This window comes from Cephus cinctus, unplaced genomic scaffold (genome assembly GCF_000341935.2).
Source record: "Cephus cinctus unplaced genomic scaffold, Ccin1 Ccin1_scaffold0013, whole genome shotgun sequence".
NCBI classification, from domain to species: domain Eukaryota; kingdom Metazoa; phylum Arthropoda; class Insecta; order Hymenoptera; family Cephidae; genus Cephus; species Cephus cinctus.
The window spans coordinates 189,102-215,263 of record NW_014332762.1 but is presented as its reverse complement, the minus strand read 5'-3'; the positions used below and the strand labels follow the sequence as shown (position 1 = coordinate 215,263).

At 39.9% G+C, this 26,162-nt stretch overlaps 1 protein-coding gene and 1 long non-coding RNA gene across 23 annotated transcripts; one reads left to right on the top strand and one right to left on the bottom strand.

Moving 5' to 3' along the window:
- The first annotated feature begins 294 nt into the window (after positions 1-294).
- On the top strand, positions 295-25,406 carry LOC107263665 (tropomyosin). Of its 22 annotated transcripts, none has more exons than XM_015731223.2 (11): positions 295-452; positions 3,255-3,408; positions 3,509-3,634; positions 11,705-11,838; positions 14,838-14,955; positions 17,030-17,100; positions 18,161-18,236; positions 18,466-18,528; positions 19,541-19,610; positions 22,517-22,746; positions 23,112-23,377. In XM_015731223.2, the coding sequence occupies exons 2-10, from the start codon at positions 3,295-3,297 to the stop codon at positions 22,597-22,599; spliced, it is 855 nt and encodes a 284-aa protein (XP_015586709.1). In that variant the 5' UTR covers positions 295-452; positions 3,255-3,294; the 3' UTR covers positions 22,600-22,746; positions 23,112-23,377. The 22 variants fall into 22 exon arrangements, with proteins under 22 accessions (XP_015586709.1, XP_015586732.1, XP_015586723.1 ...); XM_015731246.2 differs by lacking the exons at positions 14,838-14,955; positions 17,030-17,100 and adding exons at positions 14,380-14,497; positions 17,624-17,694; XM_015731237.2 differs by lacking the exon at positions 14,838-14,955 and adding an exon at positions 14,380-14,497.
- On the bottom strand, positions 6,368-8,186 carry LOC107263806. The gene is made up of 4 exons (XR_001536769.2): positions 7,641-8,186; positions 7,444-7,549; positions 7,311-7,366; positions 6,368-7,191 (listed from the first exon to the last, which is right to left on the bottom strand). It is a non-coding gene; the product is annotated as an uncharacterized LOC107263806 (long non-coding RNA).
- Positions 25,407-26,162: the final 756 nt, after the last annotated feature.

The window sequence follows — 26,162 nt, the reverse complement described above, 5'->3', positions numbered from 1 at the left end:
CTTTGAAAAATTCAACGATCTATACGTACATGTTAAAAAGAAGAGAAAGAGAATGTGATAACGAAAAATGCAGTTCGAAACAAAATGAACGACGACCTTGCTCTGAGATTGGAGTTGAAAAATTACACCATGGCAAATTAGCTCGGGTGTACGCGTGCAGACCAAAAATCGTGCAAAAGGATATATTGTATTAGTTGGTAACGCTGGCTACTACCAAGTGGATTTATTTTGTCACGACAACGGCTAACGTCGGTGGTGGTGGTGATTGTGGCAGCAACGAATATGGTGGTGGTAGTGGTACTCTGGCAGTGGTGGAGGTCTGCCTAGGTATTTTTCGATGGAAATAAGCAAGTAAGAAAGGAGGGAGATCTCAGCGAGATCCTGAAACGCCAGTCGCTACTTGACTCGCAACTTAAACGCACACGTCACTCGACGAACCTTCCGTGCCATACGTGAGTATATCTAATCTCAATTTTTTTATTCATTTCTAATATCCATACCTAGTGGTACCCCCTATTCGTAATTTTCTTACGGTAAGATTTGTTTCTGACGATTTTAATCCCCTCGTTTGTTGCACGGTTTCTTTTTATCAATATTTTTTGTTTAAGAGTTTTTTCACACATTTTTCTCAGATTTTAATCTATTTTACAAGATTAAAAATTTAATTTTCAATAGTATAAACATCGCAAAGCGATTTTTGAAAAACTACATTTTTTCATTTTTATTTCTTGTATAAAAAGTATGTTTTCGATCCATGTCTAAATCGATCTATAAATTTTGTTCAACCCGTTGCATCTTAGATTTCAAATTATAGTCCGAGCGTGAATAATGAGATAGATTCAGAGAAAGATTGTAAGATAATTCCACGTAGGGCAGAAGACGATTTCAAAATTCGAGTAAATGGCAACGTCGCAAAATGTGCCGGTAGCAGCGGTAACATAATACACTATAAATATCACAGCGTGTCCTTTAAAGGTCCACATGCGGCGACCGGCGAAATTTTGATTTTATGAATTAAAAACATTTTACACAATACTTGCTTTCATTCTACTAAAACGTACCGCAAACGCAACGGTCTTTTAAAAAGAATTCCAACGAAAAATACTTGATATAGTTGACGCAAGAGGGCCAGCATATAAAATAAATAAAGTTAGACTGCTTTGTGTATGAAAGAAAAAGTAATAATAAAAACTCGTATCGTATTACGAGTTGCATCGCAAGCAAAAATTCAGTAGTTTCTTCGAGTCGACAATATTATCAAACAAAAGAATGATTATCGTGAGTCCGGCATTTCGCAACGTCAAGCATAACTGTCTACCAAACGTTGACATAGCATCGTACTATGAGAACGATACAGATAAATTTTAAAAAATGAACATACGCCATGCACTGGTATATACATACTGCACCAGCAACCGAAAAATCAAAAATTATATTTTGAAAAATCAAAAATTTCATCAACATTGTTTCTCACGAGTTATTAAACATATTCATTCAATCGGTATAGTAAGATTCGACAATGGATTCTTCCGTGACTACGGAATTTCGACCTTGAAAACGAAAAAATAGTTGATATAATTTGGTGGCAGGTAACGAGACACCGTGTTTCGTCGCGACGTCGACGTCCGTTACGAACGTAACCCGAAAAGGCCCGAAGCCTGTTCCGAGTTTGTAATTTTGCCCCTCTCCTTGCGAACTGATCTAGGGATTCGCCCCCCTCGCGCTGCCCTTACCCTCCCTTCCCCTGTACTGTCATAACCGAGTGCCACGCCCCTAGTGGCAGCACTAGTTACAAAAATAACCCTCTCATCGCATTTCAGCCGGACGAAAAACTCGCCACTTATTGCGACGGTTGGTCGTTGCTCCTTTTACGAAAAACGGAAAATACTCGTTTCCGTATTTGTGAGTTTTTTTTTGTTTTCATACCGCCATTTTAAACCACCCTGTTCATTCAAGATGGTTGTGCTTTACGCGCATAACACAGATGGTTCACCTAATGAAGCACTGATATACTTATCGAGAACAATACATAGATTAGTATTTTATTTGATTCGAAAAGATTAGAAGATGGTTTATTGTTGCTCGTTAAAAAGTACCCTTGAGGCGATACATTAAAGTTGAATTATAGAATTATTTTTTATATTTCAAGCATGACAGGTTATCACGTATTTTCGAGTGAAATGTATGTAGAAATCAATTATGTAATTCATAATTGAACAATTTTTTCATTATCTCGAAAAGAGAGAAAAATTGTTCTCGATAGTTCTTCCTGTTCCCTAAGAAACTTCCTAGCCCGGATTTTCTTTCAAGCCAAGAGCTCCCTCTATAAATAGGTTCCCTCGTCATTCGCTAATTATACACCAATGCACGAACGCTCTTGACTCCCAAACCGAAAACTTGGTTGAGTTTTGCTCGATCTTTTTGAGGAGTCTTGCACTGATTTTCATATTACGCATTAATGCTGTAATAGATCTGAGAGACGTTGGAAGGTCGTTGACAGTCAGAATTTTACTTCGTTGTGAAGTTTGTACGTCAATATAAAACTAACTTTCTGAATACTTAATACAATAGTAGCTGTTATCCATGGTAATTTCCATGGAAGATGCAGATTGAAATACTACAGGATATTGTTTGAAGGAAGCAAGTTAAGCTCTGTTTCTAATTAGACTTGGTAATTAAAGCTTGTTTCGACGTAAATTCTGAACTATCTGATTAACTAGATTAATAATTATTTATGAACCTGAAGGCGTCTTTGCCAATGGTCAGCATAAGAAAAAGTGAAAAGTATAACAAAGAGAATTAGACGAGTCATAGCAATATCAGTCATCACTATATGTTATACATTTATAACTGTGATAATGGATATGATAGGGCTGTCATCTGTCAAAATTGAGTCGTTTGCCATGGATGATAAATGTAGATATTTTTTAATGCGATGATATTCTACTTAGATAAATATTTTAATTCAGCCATTAGGTTATATGCAATAAAATTTAAATTAAAAATGTATAATGTAATAAAATTTACATTAAAATGTGATTTGTGTAGTAAACGAAATAGGATGTAGGGTAAATGGGGTGTGGTGGTTCCACCACGTAATTTTAGTATAGTAAGTCAGTAGACAAAAATTAGCATATCTTTGAGATTTTGGAAACCAAAAAATTCCTCTAATAACCAAAAAAGCCTACTCATCGAATAATTCGATAGCAGACGTTGTCAGAGCGCTAAATGATGTTTTTGTATTGCTGTTGTAGATTCTTCCCGCTAGAGTGCAAGTAAAAAAACTCTGCAAAAATGGACGCGATCAAGAAGAAGATGCAGGGAATGAAGCTGGAGAAGGATAACGCGATGGATCGCGCCCTTCTCTGCGAACAGCAGGCTCGCGATGCCAACGCGCGTGCCGAAAAGGTATATTGGATGATATGCAAAAAGAAATACCTGATGAGCTCTGATGTCTTTTAAGATAAAAGTATTCAATTAAAACGATGATCGTTTCCATTAAAATTAGGCCGAGGAGGAGGCCCGTGCGCTCCAGAAAAAGATCCAGACCATTGAGAACGAGCTCGATCAGACCCAAGAGGCCCTAATGCAAGTTAACGCCAAGCTCGAGGAGAAGGACAAGGCTCTGCAGAATGTAAGTAAAAATTATAGAAAGTATATTTATGAATTAATCCAAAAAGAATCGTCTAGACGTCTCTACGTCAATTAGCTACGGGGAGAGAGAGAGAGAGAGAGAGAGAAAAAGAGATAGGATTATAATGACATTTCAAAGACCCTTCATATTCTTAAAATTTGAAATTTGCGCGAGAAAGAGCGCCTCTATCTCGTGTCCTTAGAAGCCTAGAACGACATTACCGACAGTAAATGACATCTAAAGGCGAGCTCTTGAGACTGTTTACCAATGCTAAATTTATCACAGACCGAAACCCATAACCAATTAGCGTATGGTTGTCCCAACAGATGGCCGACACGTCGCGATACGATCATCATATACATATATTTATCACCCTGACTCAAGAGCAGAGTAATCAAGTACCAATAAAATCAAATAGATCGCATTTTGATCGCTTTCGAATTCCAATACCCCAGATACATACGACGCAGTATCTCAGTACGCCGATAGATGTCAGGTCACTCGCATATCTCGGGAGAACAGAGTACAGCCGTTAGAGGTCAGGGCACTCGTGGCGATCAGGCGCGTGTGCTGGCGTCCCCGTCGGTTCGACGGAACGTTCGTTCGTGTAGTGTGTCGCGCGGTCGCCGACAGGAAGCGTGGAGCAGTGACAGCTAAGATGGCGGAGTGTCTGGTGTGGTGGTAGTAAGGCAGCGTGCTGGTAGAGCAGATGAGCGGTGGTGCACCGGGTGCCTGGGACAGTCAACATAACCTCGAGAGAGTCTCAAGGATTTGGAAATAAATACCATTCGAAGGAGGATGGAGCAGTCGACGGCGTCGACGGCGAGGCGTCGCGGGCACCAGCATCACCCCCGTCACGCCACACGTCGACGTCTCGACGCCTCCAGCAGAGGACCCGCGCAGTGTGGTCCTGGAGGAGGCGCCCTGGCACCAGAATCATCCTCGACGGACACCTCCCCGTCGAAGGATGACATTGATACTCCGATCGTGAACTTACTAGGTCAGACCACCACCACATCACCACCATTATCAGCAAAACAAAAACATGATACCTCATTGCATCCTGGCGATGTCAGCAGCACATCGAGCTACGATCGGAGTAAAGTCCAAAGGCCCGCGCAGTGTGGCCAGGACGAGGATGTCCATTCCCAACGAACTAGACTATCCGATAAGTTATGTGATCCTGTCGTGATCACTGACAGTCCTATCTCCAAAGGTCAGGACTACGACGATAGCAGCGAGCCTGAGCACGCGGTCGCGAGGGCTCGCGGCGATGGCAATTCCGACGATGAGGGTCAGGTCATCGAAGAGGATCCTGAACTCGCCGAACTTGCCAAAATGAGATGTCCAAGTGAACGTACCGAGGTACAGGCCGAGCGTGAGGCACGTCGTCGTAAAAGGTGTGCCGATTATCCTGGCCTTGCATTTGGAAGCTCGATTTTCTCCAGCGACACCATGATGAAGTTCAGTCTCATACGAAACGAACTACAGAATATCATGGGCAATCAGCTGAAGCGGGTCAGTATTATTATTATGCGAGGTTAGACTGAAGATAAACTTCGGCTGTACTCGTCCTTCCTCGACCTTACTACCTCCACTTTGGTACTACTGCATCTCCCACTCTCGATTGCGCCACCCATTTTACCCTCTCTCTCTCTCTCTCTCTTTAATTTGCCCTAGTCATTGCTCTAACTACGCGAGGTTCGCCAATCGTCTTTGCTGAGACTGCTTTGTCACGCCTACACAGCGGTGACACACTGGGGGCTACACATTCTTGTATTTTGACACATACCTTTGCCATTGCGCTTTTGAACTCTAGCGAGATATGTGTATGCTTACGGTACTACTAGCCATTGCCATGGAATTTCCTTAGAACACAGAAAAACGTCTGCATAACGGTTTAATCTGGAGTTATCGGCAAGATCCTGTTTCTTGCCGATTTTCAAATAAATTGATGCAGAAGACATGTTTCACATCAATCACGGTGGATACTTATCAATATGTTTTTTTACGCTCCATTTGCCCCGGTAGTGTGTCAGATGTTTTCCTTTTTTTGCGAACGTCACCAACGCGATTCTAAAAATAATACACGTCGCTATAAACGATCGTGCGAATCGCACCCGCTTTCTGAATTGCGTAAGAACTGCCAGCAATGTACGAGTTTCGCCTTGCGAAATTTACCCAAGCTCCGTGGTCCCATCTTTAAATTTAATCGGTTTTTCTGCCTGGCAACACTGTGCAATACCAAATTTCTTTTGAAGTGTTCTAGGTATTTATAACAAATTTACAAGTGCCCAGTAGCTGCACTTATAACCTGTACTTCTACGGTGTTTATAAAAATACTGTGCATTGCAATGACGAATTTTTCGTTACCATTTTGCATTCGTTTTACGCATTGCGTAAGTCGCATCCAGGATGAAGCCGTTGCGTCTCGGAGAATTTACATTCCTTCCCATTTCATTTTTCTCTTCTCTCTCTCTCTCTCTTCCCCCTCCGCGTCCTCTTTCCCCGTTTGCCTTCCTAACCCCTATTCCAACTTATCCCTACTTGTCTGCCTCCCGTTCTTTCTGGTATTTCCGTATGTATCGCCATCTGTCCGAAAATACGCGCACTAGAAACTCACACACCCACGTTGCACGGAATTTAGAGCATCGCCTTCGACTCAATTGGATCGGCTAATCGCATCGTCGGGACTGCGGATCAGGAACGGGACTTTTATAACCTTCACAGCCATTAAATCGTTATTTAGTTTGCATTTTATTTCTTCCTGAAGTCACTCGCACTCCATTGCGTTACGTCACGTCTTGCGTTTTCCTTTTTTCTGACGCATTATACAAACTTGAACTTTCAACGAACTCACAAGCCTACTTGATTTTTGAACTGGTTCGGACAAATAAAAATGGATATAACGTTATTGTCTGAGCCTTGAGAAATTGCATTATCGACAATTTATATTTGGAGGTTATGTTAACGTTAAGTAAATACTCGAAGTAAAATATTAATTGAACGTATTGATGTGACATGATGTTTCTAGGTTATATTAGAATTCTAGTCAGGAATCACTGGTCGTTTTGGAAATTTTGAACGTTCCTCACCATTGTTCTTATTCACTTGTTTTCAGCGATTTTTTGTACATTCGAAACTTTTTGAATGGAGCCCATCTGCCAATTGCTGATCTTGGCTAAGATCCAATAGTGTACTTTGAACTACTTGACCTAACTCAACGTTTAACGAAGCGATGTCTCATTTCCGAGAGAGACGTTGCGTCGCGGCGTTTAAACGTCACGGAGAAAGTCAATAATAATCGAGCGTATGACCATTTATGGTAAACTCATGATCGACCCGCGAGGTCGCAAATCTTAGTCATCACGGTTCACGATCATCCGATTGTTTAGTTATGATATTATATTTTTTTTCCCTTTTATCTTTGAAAATCTGCATGAGTTGTTATTTAAAGCACGTAACAAGATTGCAATAATTTTTAAACGTTTTCACAATATTTTCTCTATTTTAAGTTATACGTCTTATCCGCACTTGACAGTAGATATTACAAATAGCTGTAAAAAAAATTGAATACGATAATTCATCTGATGATCTAATTAGAATCATCGATTTATCCATAGAAAAGATTACATTATCGCGATGATTTGACAAAGTCAACGAGCTCTTGCCTCACCTTATTTATCTTGTTGACACATACATATTTGCTTATGTACACGCGTACATTTGTACCTGTGTCGTGCAGAAAAAAATTTCATGTTACTTTGACACGTTAGACCGGCTTGCTTATCATACATGACTGTACTTACATTACATCCTCTAAAACAGAATATAGTAAAGACACTGTATGTACGTGTCATCCTACTTTACATGTCAAATACAGCGACGTGCTGGTTACGCAATATCGATATATACCTGTAGAATATATACATTAATAGTTGCGGGATATAGAATAGGTATATGGAATATACACACACAATACGTATCTAGTGACAATAAAACTTACTTGCACATCGGCCTCGACTTCCGATTTACGAACAATGACCAGTAATAGACTGTAACGAAGGGCCCACTGGGTGCGGTTACCATGAACTTAATGGAAACTGGAAAGGATTTTGAAAACCGTGGGACAATTAACCGACGGGGTCTGATCGCGTAGGTCTCTACAGTATCAACAATGCGTTTGTCCCGAAGTCGTACTTACTATATAACGTCGAGGAATCGTATATACTACCGCATGTAATCACAATATCATTAGGTACGTGATACTTCGTAGTTAAATTTGTAAATAAGTATTGAGATAACTTGGTAGTATCATTTTTATCATTCAAAAATCATGATCATACGGTAAGACATATCGCGGGCGCGGTATTTCCGGGGTTTCGCGACACAGCACGCCTTTGCGCGCGTAGGAATCAGTCTGGCGAACATGCCGAATTTTAATAAATTCACGATCTATCGGTAAATTGCAGTTTGAATCGATAGAAAAATTTCAAAAGTTTAGGGTATGTTGAAGGCAATGGAACGTAACGATGTCTAAAAGCTTTTATCATTACTTGATAAAACCATAATGAACAGAACGTTTCTGGTGAAAAGGCGCGTTAGGGGCTCTACTTTTCTAAGTTCCAGCGCGCATGCGCAGTCGTATAACTCGGCAGCCATCTTGATGTATACGAGTAGCAACGAAACCAGTCGATCGTGCGCGACAGTTCGCAGCTAGTATATACCGGAAGGCCGACCACCTTGCGTATACGAATTTTTCGTGGCGTGCTGGCACGTTAGTTAATTGCTGGAAGGACGTAAAACTCGGTGAGGACGATCGGTGTGTCAGCGATCGTTCGACGTACTAATAGGACAAGGCGTGGGATAGTGAAATCGCGTGTTAAATATCAGTTAATAGAAGAAAAATGTCGACCCAAGTGCAGGTCACCCTTTTGGATGTGCTCAAGAAGAAGATGCGTCAGACGAAGGAAGAGATGGAGAAATATAAGGATGAATGCGAGGAGTATCATAAGAGATTGCAGGTGGAGGTGATGCGTCGGGAGGAAGTGAGTTTTGTTACTCTATATACGATGAGGATATATACTCTGCTGTAGTGGGTGTACGTGCGCGCTCTAGTCGTAGGGTTTCACGTTCCCTATGAATCTTGGGAATGTCGGGATCCTCCAACATGGCCCCTTAGCGATCTACCTTGCCTGTGGAAGGTTTCTTTTTATTTCTCTCTCTTTTCCTCTTCGTACCTTCAATCCTAACTCCCTTTACCGCTTCGTTTCTCGATCGCCATTTTACACGACCGGCGTTTACTACTCCTCGTTGGTGCCGCGTCGCTCGCCTGCCGACCATCATCGATCGTGCGTGTCAGCCTTTACCTTTTGGAACCCGGCGTCTACTTTTCTCATTGACTATACACACTTATATCGCAGTATATATATGCTGGGAGGGGCATTTCGTGTACCTCACGTTATTAAATTACGTACGGCTGTGTTAATTTCCGATTTTTCTTTATGCTTTTATTTTCGTGGGCTCCGAACTTTTCAAGGTTGAGCGTTGCAGGGGCGGCTTCTGCGTGTGGCAATTTATTCCAAATCTTGAGACACGGGAAGCATGAGTTATTAACATTGTTGACGGCTGACGTCATCCAATGACAACTATTTTCTTGACATTTCTTTCGCATTGTACTGGACGGTACTTGAATATTTTTTTTGGATTGATTATTACCCGATGACGTGGGATTGGAGTTAGCGCGAATCGACTTTGTATTCGTTTTACTCGCTAGTAATTTTAGTTGGCTAGGGGATTTTATGGGGTTTCTTTAGGGACGGGTTAATTACGAGTACATAGTGCTAGGGCGCGGCTCTGTTTTTATTTTCATATTTCATGCCAACAGACTGACCGCACTGAAAAGTTATCGAGATTTGTTTGAATTTCGACAAACTACGAGGACGTTCATTTTCGTAACGTTACGTATCTACAAGGTGTACAGAAATTATCCGATCAAGATTATCCGTTAGGTACCTAATCTCCCGAACTCAAGACTTTACTGATAACAAAATGTCCCTAGTGTTTTTCGTCCAACGTTATTTTTAATACCCAGGACAATGACAGACCATTCGCGGAATCGATGAACACAGCGGCAAAGGAATTTTTCTCGAGCATCAAGTTTAACCGTTACGGCCGTTCGTAACGGTAAAACTGAAAGTGCATAGAAAAATTAACAACTTTTGAACCCAATAATTCATTTTTCTTCCCTCGCTCCTGGCATGGTTCCTTTCAAAGATCCTTGACCTCTATCGTTACACAATGGAAAGGACTTATCGTTCGACTGAGGTATTTTGAAAATGAAAAAAAAAAATCCCTACGCTCAGTTCAACCGGATTTCAATTGTACCTACAGACCAATGGCAATAACGTACCACTTCCCTTTTTCTTTCTACTCGTTATCTTTAATTCCCCATTATTCTGTATACCCACCACTACCATAAGGGACCAGAAGAAGTAAAATATTTTTCTATGAAAAGTTCCTCAATGCTTATCCCGATTAATCCTGTCGTTACATTCGTAACGATGAGTACCCAAGGCGTCTCTCGTCGCCCACTTTGTACATGAGCACTCGGCATAATATCTCAAGCTGACTAAACTCGAGACTTTATTATAGTACATACCAAGTATCTACACATGTGGTAGATCCATGTATATATATACACCCGGATGACGTTAGACCCTGCGGAAGTCTCGGCGTTCGTCTTAAATCTGATATCGGACAAGGTCTGCGAAGTCTGCATGTTATCTGAAGGTGAACTTAGCCAGCGTCTAATGATTGAACGATGATCTTGTATTCATACAGGGTACCGTTCAGTATTCTCCAAGCTTTATAGATCCTTTTTTTTCACTCTACCCTCCTCACTCTATCTTCATGGGCATTGAGATTTATTAGGAATAACACGTGCATTCAACAGGAAACTCGCGTCTCTTATCCCGGGGCAATTGTTATCGTTTGCAGCGACAAAGCCAGCCACTTAACCTCAAAACCTCAGACACTGTTAAATCCTTTTACTTCGCCATTAAACCTTAGCTCGTCTCATGTACTACGATACACAGTTATAATACGATTGTTACAATTCCGTAATTGTGTTCTTTTTTTTTTCTTTCTCAACACTCCGTATTGTCCCTGACATCTCATTGCGCATAGGAATCCTCGCCATGCATACGCAATTGGATTACAAGGGAATATTTGAAAATTTTATAACTCCAACGAAAATGGCCGCTCGCGTCTCTGACTTTTCAACGGTAATAAAAACAAGGGGGTGAAACGTCAAGGATGAAAAAAAAAAGTTAGCGTGACCATCCTTCGTGATTGCAGGTGCAGCTAACGCATCCGCGCGGGAAGTTTGATTAAATACAGGAGTAAATTGACCCTAATCGCGACGGGCATGCATACGTTACGGACCAGTTGTGCGGTATTATTTCCGATGAAAATGGTACACAGGGTGCAGCATTCGGTCCCTTGTACACGATCGTCAATGTGGAACGCACGTAACCTTATTACAGCATATATTGTCAACAATTGAAATCGTAACGTAGGGAAATCTATTGAGTAGTAAACATAACGAAAACAAAAAGTCTATCAGCCTGACTCGCTAGTGACACGTGGTGAATTGGTCGGATTGGTATACGATGAATTTTACTTTTATTTAAAAAGTCCCCACGTGTGCGCCATACGTTTTACTACAAATACACTTGCGTTCGCACGGGTATTTAACTACGGTATCCCGGATATCCGGAACCTCCTCATTTTGAACGCGGCAGTGCAAGAATTATTTTATTTTGATTATTACGGTTTATGGTTTACTTTTTTTTTTTTTTTATTATTATTATTCGGCAGGGGGGTTCGATTAATTTAACTCCAAGTCGCTTGCAATCTGCAATACGCGTATTTGTATACGCTTACGTGACTACGCGAAAAGATTAAGCAAGCGGATTAATCGATTGCGGATAAATATTCGGTTTCACGATCTGCTCGTTATTAATTGATCGATTCATTGATCGTGAACTTTTTATTCTTGGGTTTCAGGCCGAGTCTGAGGTTGCTGCCCTCAATCGTCGTATCCAATTGTTGGAGGAGGATCTTGAGAGATCCGAGGAACGTCTCGCCACCGCCACTGCCAAATTGGCCGAGGCTTCCCAGGCCGCCGATGAGAGCGAACGGTATGTGCCATATTTGTACATATATGTATACGTATGATTACGTGGATGAATACGTGACACGATGTGACTGACATACAGTGGATAGATTCACTAGTTTCTGTATTTGATGAAATTAGGTTTTTTTTTTTTGGGAAATTTTTAAGGTTAGAAGCCATTGCTTGTACTTAATGAAAAGAAATGTATATTTTTTTCATGAAATTTATGATTCATATCTTTCGATCAGTCGATTGTTAACTTTTTTTTTCTGTGCGTCATTATTTTCATTGTCGTATTTCATTATCTTTCGTGCTGACGTCGTAATACCGATATCGATAGCTGTCAGATTTGATCGTAGGTAATTCGTTTTAGATATTTGTACTTGTTATTCGGCTTCTTTGGTTTAGATATTTGTACTTTGGAAAAACTCTGTTTTCTATGGATTTTTTGTTTGTTAACGATATTTTGAATTTTGTTGACGTTTTGAGAATTTTGGAAATTACGTCACTGTCAGTGTCACGTATTTACGTTGCTCGTAAATTGCATCGAGATATTTTCCATCGAAGTCAGTCAAAATAATTTTGGATTTTCTTTGGAATATGCGTACGGGCGGTAATGCTAGCTGAAACTGTTATTTGGATTATAGTGTATTTCGGGTAAATCTTGATCGGAGCATAAATAACGCATTGCGTAATGAAGCAAAATATCAATATTCATCTTGTCGCACGTCATGAGGTTAAAAATCGAAAAAGAAATGTAAAGTTTCTATTTGCTTGAAACAAAATAAGTTTTGTACAATTGAAATGACATTTCAACGTAAATGCGTGTTTATAAAGTTTTTTTTAATTTTATAGATTAAAAAAATTTCCCATATCCAAAACGCTCAAACTCGATTTTCTACCTTTAAATCAACGCAAGGAGACACTTCGTCATAATCGCCATATCGATCGAGAAACGATCGACTAATCTTATCAATGAGTGGTATTTTAATTTTGGAAAATATCTCGATCCTTACGAATCGCTTAAAACCGATTACTGCGAGGAAAATTTTTGCGGATGAAAATGACGAAAATCTCATGTTTTTGTTTTTTTTGCACAGGGACATCTGTGCATATTTATTTTATTCAAAGTTCGCGTTATTGGTTTTCGTCATTTTTTCTTTCCCTAACTATTTTTCCCACTGTGTCAATTCAAACTGTTATAAGTTAGGATACACAATGCATTTTTTTTTATAAATCGAGAAAATGGTTCTTGCATACCGGGCAGATGAATGAATTTTGTCTACTCATACAGGCTTATTTTATTACGCGTGTCTTTGCACTGATGCTGTCATTTTTTTTTTTAGTATGAATTCGTTGTGATTTTGTCTGATTACTTTTTTGCTATCTAACGTCATAATTTGTTCTGTTATCGAATCTTTCGTATACAAGGACCATTTCCTTCGTGTCGTTATCACGATGAACAAACTGATGATTTCACGGGGAATAGACATTTGACGATTTTGCATTAAACATCACCCGTGTCCACGTGCACACGGAGTTTTTGCCATTGGGCGCACTAAAAATTGATTGTGTCAAATCTGACTTGGTCGCGAATACATTGCGAAATTTGAGAAGCTGCACTTTGCCGTAAATTTGATAACAAAAAAAAGTTACTTGAAACTTTTTCGCTGTAATTTGTTGTGTAACGAGAAAGTCATTTTTCACATGAAATTGAAAGATATCTGAAAGTTATTTGAAATTAATACCGACATCCGTTTGTTCCTCGACTGTACGTATAAGTTTTAACACGTGCGATGTGAAAATAGGGAAAAATAAATTGTAAGATTTTCAAAAAAAATTTCGCGCACGAGAACGCGTTTCGTCTTTAATGGTGTCCGTCGAATTTGGGTTTCGCGACGAGTAGATTCCTGGAACGAATATGAAATTCAAAAATGTAATTCGAATTTGGATAAGTATTTGTATGCGAGGTTTTGCTCGTGGCCAGGATGTCGTTTATTTATTCATTTATTTCATGGCGTCTATTGCAACTGCATATCCGGTGCATTCCTTTTTCAATGTCACCCTAATCATCCCCGTGGTAATTTTTTTTTGTACCTGAGCCTTAACGATATAAAAATTGTACGTTTGACGCGGATCGAGGTCTCTGCCTCAATGACCGAGTGAAACTTAGCCTAATCGAGTTTACGTTAGCTGATTTTGCCTTGCGCGCCGAGTCTCGCTGATCTCATCCGTGATGTCATGTCTCGTCGCGGTAAAGAGGAGTAATTGGTCGGGGGCCCCACGAGGTACGGTCCTGGGACCTAACCTTCGCGTGATTCATGGCTTTCGCGGTATTGTCTTTTGATATTGAAATTGTTGGGTTCGCGATTCGGAATTATCAGGGGCCTGTTGATTTAGATCGGGGAACGTTACGAAGGGTCATTTTTTTGAGGTACTAGTTTTTGAAAAAAAAAAATGATTGTCAAATGTTTGTGATATGCTCTGCTCGCGTACGGGTTGAACGCGATGTACGTAAAAAAAAAAAATGTCAAAACCGAAAAAACCTTATCCAACTAATCAATAGGATACGCAAGGCTCTTGAAAACCGAACCAACATGGAGGACGACCGGGTATCCTTACTGGAGGAGCAGCTGGCGCAGGCTAAGCTGATCGCCGAAGAGGCGGACAAGAAGTACGAGGAGGTGGGTCGTCGTTCGATTGTGAACGCACCTTTAACGCGTAACCGAGTTAGATAGTCAAGGGTCGCGATTTTACGACGAAAGGAAAATTTTGGATACATTTGGTTCGATGTCGTTGTTCCGTCGATAAGTACGTGACCCTTGGCTATTAATCGGCCACTTACCGACGTTCTTTACAGGTTTAGGGTTTCTAGCGTTTAACAGGTTGCTGTCTCTGGCCACGGATGGCGCCACGCGTCTCTTCCTCGCGACATCACTGATCACCCCTGCCCAATTTATATCGTATAACCTATACTTCTTTTTCATTTTTTATTAATTTGTATTTTCGTTCGTCATGCAAAAGCGCCCGCAAGGTTCTCGAGAACCGCAGCTTGGCCGATGAGGAGCGCATGGATGCCCTTGAGAATCAGCTGAAGGAGGCCAGATTCCTCGCCGAAGAAGCCGACAAGAAATACGATGAGGTTCGCGAAACCGCACCAATCCAAAGTGGCTGCAGTGATGATGGTTCCTAGTCGATAGAGAAAAGTGCCTAACCTATAACTCGCCTGCGTTCTCGTTGTGACCGACGAACGTGCGTGCGTACGTTCGTACGATTGAATTTCTTTTGTTTTGTTTTTTTTGGTATCTTTTAATCTCACGTATCGTCGTTAAAAATTCGCGAAATTTGGAAGGCGGAGGTGACTCACGCACACTCCTCCAATGACTCCGACTGATCTTGATACGCGTAACACAATCTCGCGTGTCTTTTTTTTCTCATTCCCGTGACTCCATTCGTGATAGTGTTCTGTTTTCATTCGCTTACCGTGCGTCGGTATTGCAGTGTCGATGTGCGTTAACAACGAAAATCTTTGAATAATCAAGAACGATGCGGTGATGGAATTGCTTGGTATGGAAAATACGAGCATTTAAAAAGAAAGTTTAAAGAAAAAGAATGAAGGTATAAAGTGGTGCTATCTGGTGATCGTCGGGATATGTGCGAAGGCATTGCCTCAGACGTCCCAGTCAATCGCCCCACACGGTCTACTCCTGAGTTAAGAACGGTAGAAGGGTGAGCCGAACAGATGAATTCACGTGACACCCGTTTTTGAAAATTTAATTATACATCTTTTTTCTTATATTTTTTTTTTTTTTTTTTTTTTTTTTTCTTAAAGTAAATGACGACGCCTTCCTCATTACGATTAATTTCTACACAGGTTTTAGACTTCCGTGTAAAATCTTGCTTTTATCGTTTATTACTATTAACTCAACGTTTTTTTAAAACTATTTTACTTATCCGAACTGTCCGAACTTACGTGGATCGACTCGCGTGTCCCGGGACGATCTCGCAAACTCCGGACTGTACTGTTTTCACTATTGTTGCTGTTGTGTGCTTCAACGACTAAGTTGTTCTAAGAGAGAGAGAGAGAGAGACAGGTAAAACGAAAATGGAGTTCGAAGGAAAATCGAAAAAATTCGTAATTACAGTGCGAAGACGGTGTTTTGCTGTGAGATGTTTATCGCTGTTATTTCGCTAACCGATTTGCAGCTATTTGACTATTTTATTATTATTATTGTTATTATTGTTATTACCCCTGCGAAATGGGCTGTAAATGCGGCATCTGTGAATTCGTGGCATTTTTACAAACAATTGACTTAGATGCATTTCACGCTCGAGGTCGCTACCGACATCGGTCCGATGACCGACGATCTGCGGGCGAGAAACCGAGGCGAGTAGTTTTCACAGTATAACTTTTTTTTTTCTATATAAAGGTAAAAAAAATATCGGGATCACTCTTTCAGTTGTCGTACGTTTCTCGTACACTGGTTCTAGTCTCGTGCACACTATACTCTTTTGGTTTCATGTTGACCGTAAATATTTGTATTCGCTATTTTTGCACTGACAACATTAAATACACGAGGTACTCAGTACAATCATGGGTACTTCCCTCAAGGTGGGTTTCGTGAGAGGATCTGACGCACCTTTCCGGTCTTTTCGAAAATTCACGTCGACAGATGCGTTCAGTCCCTTCGATTCGCGCAATTTTCCATTGACCCTAAGCTAACCCGACGTAAAATAGTCCTAACCCTAATTTAATTGCTACGTGTGTGACTTTTACCCTGGTATCGAATTTTCATGATTAATTATACAATCTAATCTCTTAGTCTAAACGCAATGTCGTATTGATCAGGTTATATTGGATGCAGCCTGGTGCAGTGCGGATGTCTCTAACAGCAACCGAGTGTGCACATTTAATATCGAATACGAAGTTTTGCCGTGACGTTCGTGACTGGAAGAGAGGATATTTGAGTAGATATAAAAAAAAAAATAATGAAGAAATTCGATACGTGTTTCTTTAATCGTCGTGAAATATACACGAAATCGAATTTTCTTGCATTCGTAATTTCATTCGCGAAACACAATTTTTTTTTTTTTTTTCAAAATTTTTTTGTAGTCTGATCGTCCTTCCAATGTTGTCTCTTCTAGTCACGAGGGACAGGATTGTCCGTACTGGTTCGTGTTAAATAAAAATCTATCTTGTCACGTTAATTCGACAGGTTGCCCGTAAATTGGCCATGGTTGAGGCCGACCTCGAACGTGCCGAAGAGCGTGCCGAATCCGGAGAGTCGTAAGCATCGTTTACATGAATCGAGTTTGCGATTGTGCATTGTGGTTTAAACCCATTGGGTATCTCTTAGGGATATATATATATATTTTTTAACTTCCCCACGTGACCTGTACAATAACACCGTGAATGGCAATTGTTATTTATTTTTTTTCTTATTTTTGCATCCATCTCCTGGAAATCAGTTCGAACACTCGTTGCTAGCAAGATACACGTAGATTTACAAAAGGACCAAAAACGAATAACCAATGGAGGTCGATTCAAAAAAAAAAAAAAAAATTGAAAAATTTTAAGTGTCGTTTCACGTTCATAAGTCATAACAAAAAGTCACAAGCCGAGGACGACCGATGCTGAGATGACGTCGTACAAGGGTCCACCACTTCGTTCACCTTAGATTTGTCATTGTTCGAAAAATTGTCATATTTTTTTTGTTAATTTTTATTGCATGCAAATAACGCCCGCCCCAACCGCCCCCTTCTTGTTTTTGCCTGGCATGACGTGTGGCGTTGGCTGTTGTTGATCGCAGGTCGCCAGGAAGCTAGTCATGATGGAGCAGGACCTCGAGCGTGCCGAGGAAAAGGCTGAACTTTCCGAGGGGTAAGTAAAGGAGGAAAAGGGGGGAACGAGAGAAGTTGTTAAAAAAAAAATATATGGTCCAATACTAAACGTGGGCTTTTGCATGATTTTTCGTATTAAATAACGTGTCTATGTATTTTTGATGTCCGATTTTTTTTTTTTTTTTTTTTTTTTCGAAATATTGGTAACTTCAATGTCGTACCGAGCCAACGATTACTGGCTTTTTTTTTTCCCGTTTTTTTTTTTTTTTTTTTTTTTTCGAAATATTGGTAACTTCAATGTCGTACCGAGCCAACGATTACTGGCCGTTTTTATCGTTGAACAACAAGAAAATAATTCAAGGTGATTTTCAGTCGATCTACGAAAATTTGTAAATTCATTCTTGAGATCGTGATCGTTCTCCCGGTACGATGGTCGTGAACGAATATGTTAGTTATTTTGAAAATTGTACACCTTGTATAAAATCTTCATCTCTTTCACTTTCCAGTAAGATCGTCGAGCTTGAGGAGGAACTGCGCGTCGTTGGTAACAACCTGAAGTCCCTCGAGGTGTCCGAGGAGAAGGTAAAGCGAAGAGCTTTGATTTATTGATTTTTTTTTTTTTTTTTTTTTTTTTTCCTTATAATTAAGTAAAATACTTAATTGATAATTATAAAGTCTATAGTTCGGTATAAGATAAACAAAGAAAATGCTATAGAAAAAAAATGAAAAAAAAAGTAGCTCTCTGGATTTACTACGTAATTCCTCGTTAATTAGCGTGAACGATACGTCATCTTTGCATAATTTTAATTAGGCCAACCAGCGCGAGGAGGAGTACAAGAATCAAATTAAGACTCTGACCACCCGTCTAAAGGAGGTACACACACGTTGAGCGTAGTGGCCTTAGTGTGTCTCGATTTTCAAAGCCGTTTACCTAACCTCACTAAAAACGACAGTGGTTGCATCACATAGAGTTGACGATTGACACAGCGAAGGATTTTTTCCTTCGATAAGTCAAGAATTATTTAATGCGAGCAGCTTTCGCACTGAATTTCATTGAACGTCTTGAATCCGTATTGACGTCCTAGCTATAGTAGCATGACGCATATTTTTTTTTTACTGAGTGGACTAACGATTGTTTTTTTGTTGTTTGTTGTGCTTGTCACTAAAACAAAAATGAAAAAAAAAAAAAAAATAGGCGACGCAGAGAGAGGAAACGTTTGAGGGCCAGGTCAAGACTCTCGACAGCCAGTTGAAAGAGGTGAGATGAAAAAATTATTTTTTTCAGGGATACATGGAGATAATTTAAATCAAATTATGTTCTTTTTCACTACGGTATATGGGTACTTGTCGTTGAAGAATTTATTTTTTTTTTTTTTCCATATCGAGACTCTTTTGCTAATTTCATATACGCGTAGCTTGCGCAATCATTGGGCGTCGTGCGATTTCGCACAGTTATCGAATGTCATTTCGTAATCAGGTGCGACGACTGGCGAACTGGTACGAATCATTCGTTTTTTATTCTCAATATTCTTGCTCGCCGTTAACAGATAATAGGATTGATTCGATGCTTGCAATTTTTTCGAATTAACACGTTGTGCTGTTGACGCCTGTTATTCTCTAATCCTTGTGTTCGCGTGTTCTCGTGTGTGCTTGGAGTGGATTTTTTTTTAAAGAGAAAAGTTCGACTTAGACAATTGCAGCAGTAGGTCTTGTCGATTTCACTGCTTACTGGTAACTTTTTGTCTTGATTTCGTTGCTACGAACTGGCGGATCAAGAGAATTTTGATTTTTTCAAGTCGAACCGTTTAAGTCGAACTTTTTTCAAGAATTGGCAAAAAAACTCGAACGACTATTAATACATTTTTTTAAATTCCACTATCCATTAGGCTGAGGCCCGCGCTGAGTTCGCCGAGAGATCCGTGCAGAAATTGCAGAAGGAGGTCGACAGGCTCGAGGGTACGTATTTTATTATACATGTATAGAATTAACCGAGAACAGAAACTGAACGTCGTCTTTGAGTCAAAAAGTTACTCGACGAACGATGCAATTTTGAAAATTATCGTTTCAACATATTTTTCTTACCTTTGGTCAGTTTTGTTTTTTAAATCGTTTGATAAAAAAAGAATTTATCACTTTCCCGCAGTCTGTTCTCCGTGAACGATATATATTTTATTGGAACTCATCTCGCGTCTGATTAGCACCTTGCGCGTGATTTAAATAGCTATTGTAAAAGTCACAAGAGCGCAGATCTTTACAGATCAGTTGAAAGAATTTTAAACACGAATCTGCATCGTGCCTTATACTCAGTCTGACTTTTAATCGTCATATGTCTAACCGAAGTGATATTTAAATGTATCCCGTTGTAAGCTCCCGTACGACAGTCGCTAGACCTGCTCCCCCCTCCGCCCCCCCTTCTTTAACTAGCATTGGCCCGCCGTATAATTTTTATCCTCGCGCAAATATATTGGCCGTCTTATGCGTTTGCGGCTGCGTGTTTGCCTGCCTGTGTGGAGTGCCTTTAACAAGTGATCTTTACAGACGACCTCGTCGCCGAGAGAGAGAAAAACAAATTGCTCCAGGAGGAGATGGAGGCAACCCTGCATGACATCCAGAACATGTAGATCGTGTTGCGGTGGCGAGCAAAAAAGCATAAAATAGACAAAAAAAGCCAACCCCTTGGTTATCTTGGCGCGCGCTTCTATCGGTGCACACCTAACATAATCTGCAAACAAAAGATATAGAGTCCTTAGGCCACCCTGAGACCTCTGAGTTCCCTCCTCACCACGTACACTTTACATTTTCACGTATATACTCATCTATACCTTTCATGGAAATTATCCTTAGACCCCGTCGAGCCAATCACACACATCTACACGCATGAGCATTCAAAGTGTAGACACGTGACCCTTTTCGAGCTTTCGTGTGTGTATGTGAGAATTTATGTGGTGAGAAAGAGTGAATGAATGAGTGGGGCAGGGAAGGGGGAGAGAGAGAGAGGAAAAATTGGAAAAAATGCAAGAATGGATGAGATCGAAAGATAACGCGTGAACGTAAAATGGGTCCAGCTAGGTCGAGAATGCTCACATTTCGTCCACATTCCGCATTCCTAATTGATTGACAGTTCGAACGCGATGCCATTAGGGCGCTTTGCGATGTTCTTGGTGTCTGACTTAAAATTTATTGACCGTATTCGGTTGGAGAATGAATTTAGTTCGGATGGATGGCTCAGTGTACCGACTTTTTATTTTCAATTTGAAATTTCATTTATTTACCCTACTTACCGACGGATACGTGCGTCCTTTTCAGCCGGTATGGCAGAATTGGATACGGTACTAATACCGTTGAGTTACTTACGGTCGGTAACATGTGTATCGAAGGAAAAGGAACGTTGGGCCATCTTGATAAGCTGTGCGTGACCATTACTGCCGACGATTTTTTTTATGGGGTTATGTTCCGCCCCGTAAAGTCTTTTTTTTCCATGGCCTACCACTGCGTTCCTAGCTGCTCTCGTTCGAATAGGTGCAATCGATCTCTTCCTCCATGTGACTCCAAATCGTGCCTGTACATATTTACTCTTTAACGTGTTTCTCTTGGCCAATCGAATATTGCGATTACGCGGAGACGTGCTCAATGCCGTAATTATCTTACGTGTCTCTAATGGCGCTTTTGATAAGCGCGAATTACTGTAGGACTGTAACCTGACGGTCGGACCTTGAAAGATTTCGATGATCATGAATTTTGAAACTAGTTTTCTCTTGTTTTTTTTTTTCTAATTCTTTTCCGTTATTTTTAACGTTTCGGCCATTTTTGCATCGTCGACTCGTCACTGCCATCTGTCGGTGTCAAACTGCGATCATGGCAGGCGGGAACTTCGTTTACCGAACTCTTAGCATTTAATCACGTTATATAGTTTCTTCAAATTTGAGTTCGACGTTGACAGGTGCTGGAACGGGGCAAGATTCAAAATTATGTATGTCATTGAATCCTGTCCCGTTTCCCACGACACGACCAAAATGGCGAGACACACGAGTACTGAAACTGCGACTCGACATGAGCACGTTTCTCTTGTTCAGAATACTTTTGTTTATTTTTATTTTATTTTTTTGTCTTTCTCCCGTCACCGGCGTCACGAGCATAAAAGAGTATATACACGAGTGAGAAGAAAGAAAGACAGCAACAGATGCACAATTATAATACATCCCTACATCCTACTATTAATTTTTATTATCCTCTTACTTTACTTGAAACAAATGAAAATGCTGAAAAAAGATACTTGAGTTATATTAGTCGTATTAATTTACCTAATATTAATTAAATTGAAAAATGATGATGATGATAACACTAATATTATTGTAATAATTATTATATTGCTATTATTATAAATCTGTTTATAATATATATTTTAATTTTGAAAATGAGAGTGTTGTTCGTTTTACGTTTTTTTTTCCGTATGTGTTTTTTTCGTTAGTGTAACTGTTTCCTTTGTTTTTTTTTTCCTTTTTTTTTCTCTCTAATACACGTACCGCACTAATAATGCGTCCGCGTCGAACTAATGGAACACGACTGAAAACTGTGTAACCGCATGAAACAATTGCGTCGCGGCGAAAACTGGTGTGAACCCACTATGCCATGCCGAGTAAGTATAACGTTCGCTTGATATGTCTTTTTTTTTTGGAATTAACCCTAAAACCAAAATCTTTATCATTAAAGAAACAAGGGTTTTGCCTTACGTCTTTTACTTCATTCTTTCGTGGGTCAACGTCTCTAATGAGGAGTTTCCCCATTTAGTTATGGTGCCGTTGTTTGTCCGCCAGATGGCGCTTGATACGCTTACTCGAACATGACCTTAATAATGCTTGCAGATGAGATGGTGGCGGAAAAGGAAAAATACAAGGAAATTGGCGATGGCTTGGATTTGGCGTTCGTCGAACTCTACGGAGTCTAATACGCCTCTGCTCGCACTACTGCTACTACTACTACCACTACTACCTAATGCTTCGAAAATAATTTATATATAAAAAGACCGTTTTACCTTTTCTTTTGTTTTATACTCGATTAATTACTCTTTCGCTTCCGGTGAAACTGCATACCCGTAAGTTCGAGGCTTTTTGCTTATTAACACAAATTTAATCAATTGCAATGCCTATAGACACCTCTTGCTAATGTTCCCAGTACTATTTGAACCACTCTTAAACTTGCTTATCGATTATCGATCAATAGAGCATAAATTATTATGGAATCTACTTTATCGACTGTGTCTAGAGGTCGACAGAGAATCGAATAAAAATGTCACTGTTAACGGTTTTTTTTTTTTTTAATTGATCGACAATCTGATAATCAATAGGCCATTTCCTTACATTTATTACTTTTTGGATTATCAAGGGATAGCAATAAATATAACTATTGAGGTGTGATAATTGAGAAAAATTGTATTTATCCATGGACATTGAATTGCAGACGAGCTCGTCCACGAGAAGGAGAAGTACAAATACATCTGCGACGACTTGGACCTCACCTTTACCGAATTGGTTGGTTAAACTATTTGATCATTCGAGCGTCGTCTCACCGCAAAAAGAAGATCCACTCGAAACACAGAAAGAGAACAAACGAGGATGCTGCGCCATGCGGCGAATTAACGAACACAATGCGGTGAATCGGCGACAAGAGGAGAAACAAATGAAAAGTTTAAACGGGGAGCACGTACGCGCATGCGCGCTCCACTTAAATACACACAAAACGTACACAGCACATACTTGTTCTTCTACGATACACCAATTTACAATCACCTGTATTAATTGTAATTAAAATTAATATATTGTAAACACGACGATTTTCATTCTACGTGTCACTGGATTACACGTTCATTCCATGATCTTTGTAATTTCCTACAATGAACTGATCCAGCCCGATAAGAGACAAAAAGAAAGCCAACCTGTACATATTCTCTGTATAACCTAAACTTGAATCTCATGAATCCAACTAACAAAACTAACCGACCCTGGACCCGTTCCCAACTAATCAGAACCCCCGTTGGTTTTTCTTTATCGTTACAGACGAGCTATTGAAGGAGCGCAGTAAGTACAAAGCGATCGCCGATGAAATGGATCAGACGTTTGCCGATCTTGCCGGATATTAGCGCCCGAACTCACGCCGGAAGTTCGTCTCATCCAGGATACCCGGAAATTGACACTGCCAAACGACGGATCTTTAAACTTGCCGTTAACAACGGAAGAAACTCTGTCGTTATGTCGTCATTATTCCCACCACCGCCACCATCACCGACATCACTCTACCATTCCTGAAACCACCAACACCAAATACTACTAGAACTTCTATCGCTGCTATTATTACTATTGTTATAACTAATATTACTAATTATACTATCATAAGTTTTATAGATTTTGCCACTTAACGACAATGCTCATCGCGGAATAATGAGACGGTGCAGAATTACTTCAGACAGTTTAGCACACGAAGACTCAGCTGCATGTTTTGATCAGGTCTTATTGTATCACGCGATCGATACTTGTACATAGAAATCCTTAGACATTGATATGAGCGATTGCGGTTCGAATGAGAATTTATCCAATTTTGTGCAATTTTTCAGTTTAAGTAATGGGTAAAGTTACGGACGTTTAAATATACTGGAATAATGTTTCTGGGGTATTACCGGTACCGTATTCTTGGTTCGGAACTGTTCCATCGAAAGACACTTTCACCTTTGCAGCAATACTGCGAAGTTAAAGTTGAATTGTTCTCATTCGAATATAAGAAAAAAGAAAATCCTGAAAAATCTCTAACACAACCTCTTATAGCAATGATTTTTTATGAGGTAGTTTCCCTTTTTCTTACGGTACAGTATCCTTCTGTTTTTCTACTACTGTCAAATTTTTTTTATTTTATTCTTACCTTATATCTATATTGGTTTCGCTTGTCGACTGGTACCGTCTCGATGCAAAAATTGTGACTTGCTCGTGAAACCTTTGCTACACTTTATCAGATACTTATTTAAATAGAGAAACAACTGTGCTTCGTGACAAAGGGGTATACGTGGTTTAGCAGTAAAAGAAAGTGCGAGATAATTGATTCGAATATCTAGAATCAATGATGACCGATAAATGCGGTCGTTGATAGCATTATTTAAAAGTACGTTTGACAAGTACGTATTCGTTTACGTATATTTGTTTACGCGTATACTGACACGAAATTTACGTACGATATGGCAAAATTTGCGAAAGAGTAAAGCGTACGTAAATAACGAAAGTGGGACGGTGGCGGTAACGCTTTTTTGTGCTTAGAGTTTAAGCTTAGCCAAATAATATTAGCTTTGTTACGAGACGTACCAGAGCGAGAGAGACACTTTGGATCCAAAATACGAGAATAGACCAAGGCTCGTTGGTATTTTTAAATTTCCGATATACATGCAAATGAATATTTCTAAAAAGAAAAGTCATCGATCTACGACGAAGCCTATTTTTCATTTGACGCACTTGCACGCTTAACGGTGACGTTAAATGTGAGCAATTTCGTTTGTTGCCATTCTTGTTCACGAAACGCGTACGACGAGAATTGCGTTTTTGCAATAAAAAGACAAACATTGGACAAATCCACATTGGAAAAGAAATCCCACCGACCAGCCTTGATCCGTATGAGACTAGACCTTATCTAGAGCTAAGGGATCGATCCAGGTCATGTGAACACGAGTTGCTTTGAAAGGCAAATGAAAAAAATATATACTTTTTCCATTGACAATGAGGAGTACAATGAAAATTAATCAGCAAATTTTATCCAGACTCCGTTTCGGCATGACTTCAAGGAGCGTCATATCTTATGATTCGCCTTCTTGGATTGGTGCGGTCGACGTTCTACTGCTCGTATAAATAAACGCTGGAATGTAACGTCCTTGCGACCTATTCCTGGGAGCTGGGGATTTTGTCTGTTGAAGAACAGGTCGATGATGTCACGAGAAGAGTCGATTATTTTTGACTCTATGCCTAAAGTAGTTACAACCACCTATTCGTATATGCTAATCTTATTTTACTGTTGCATTCTGTAATACCGTATGCGGGAGTCATTTAATAGAAGTTGTCAGGATTTGAACGATAGTTGCAAAGTGCGCCGAGAGATGGCGTTGCGTAGGAGGAATCACGTAACAGGCTGTTTTATACAGTATGGGATTTCACGAAACTATACAATAATTTGTGATTCTTAAGCTCCGTCAACTTCTGACGTTATTTGGATCAGGGACTAAGAAACAAACTAATTATCAAGTTTCTGTTAACGTTGAAAATATTTTTAATAATAATTATTTGAATTCTAACCTTTTTTTGAAACTGTTAAAGGTTTTATCATGCACGCTCTTGTATTAATTCGTACGTTCGTTCAGAGATGGAGACAGTTGAGACGAAAATATTTTTTTGGAGACAACCGATGATCTCATTTGTGCCTGATTATTCTTGGATCTCGTCCAAAAGAGACTTACGGAATTGCATTGATGCCAAGTCGAAT

What these genes read in the sequence shown, in the direction of transcription:
- LOC107263665 (XM_015731177.2), top strand. Translation starts at nt 4,433, where the DNA reads ATGGAGCAGTCGACGGCGTCGACGGCGAGGCGTCGCGGGCACCAGCAT. An exon ending in CCGACAAGAAATACGATGAG is followed by an intron (nt 14,956 to 17,029) that starts GTTCGCGAAACC and finishes TTAATTCGACAG; the next exon opens with GTTGCCCGTAAATTGGCCAT. An exon ending in TCGACAGCCAGTTGAAAGAG is followed by an intron (nt 18,913 to 19,540) that starts GTGAGATGAAAA and finishes ACTATCCATTAG; the next exon opens with GCTGAGGCCCGCGCTGAGTT.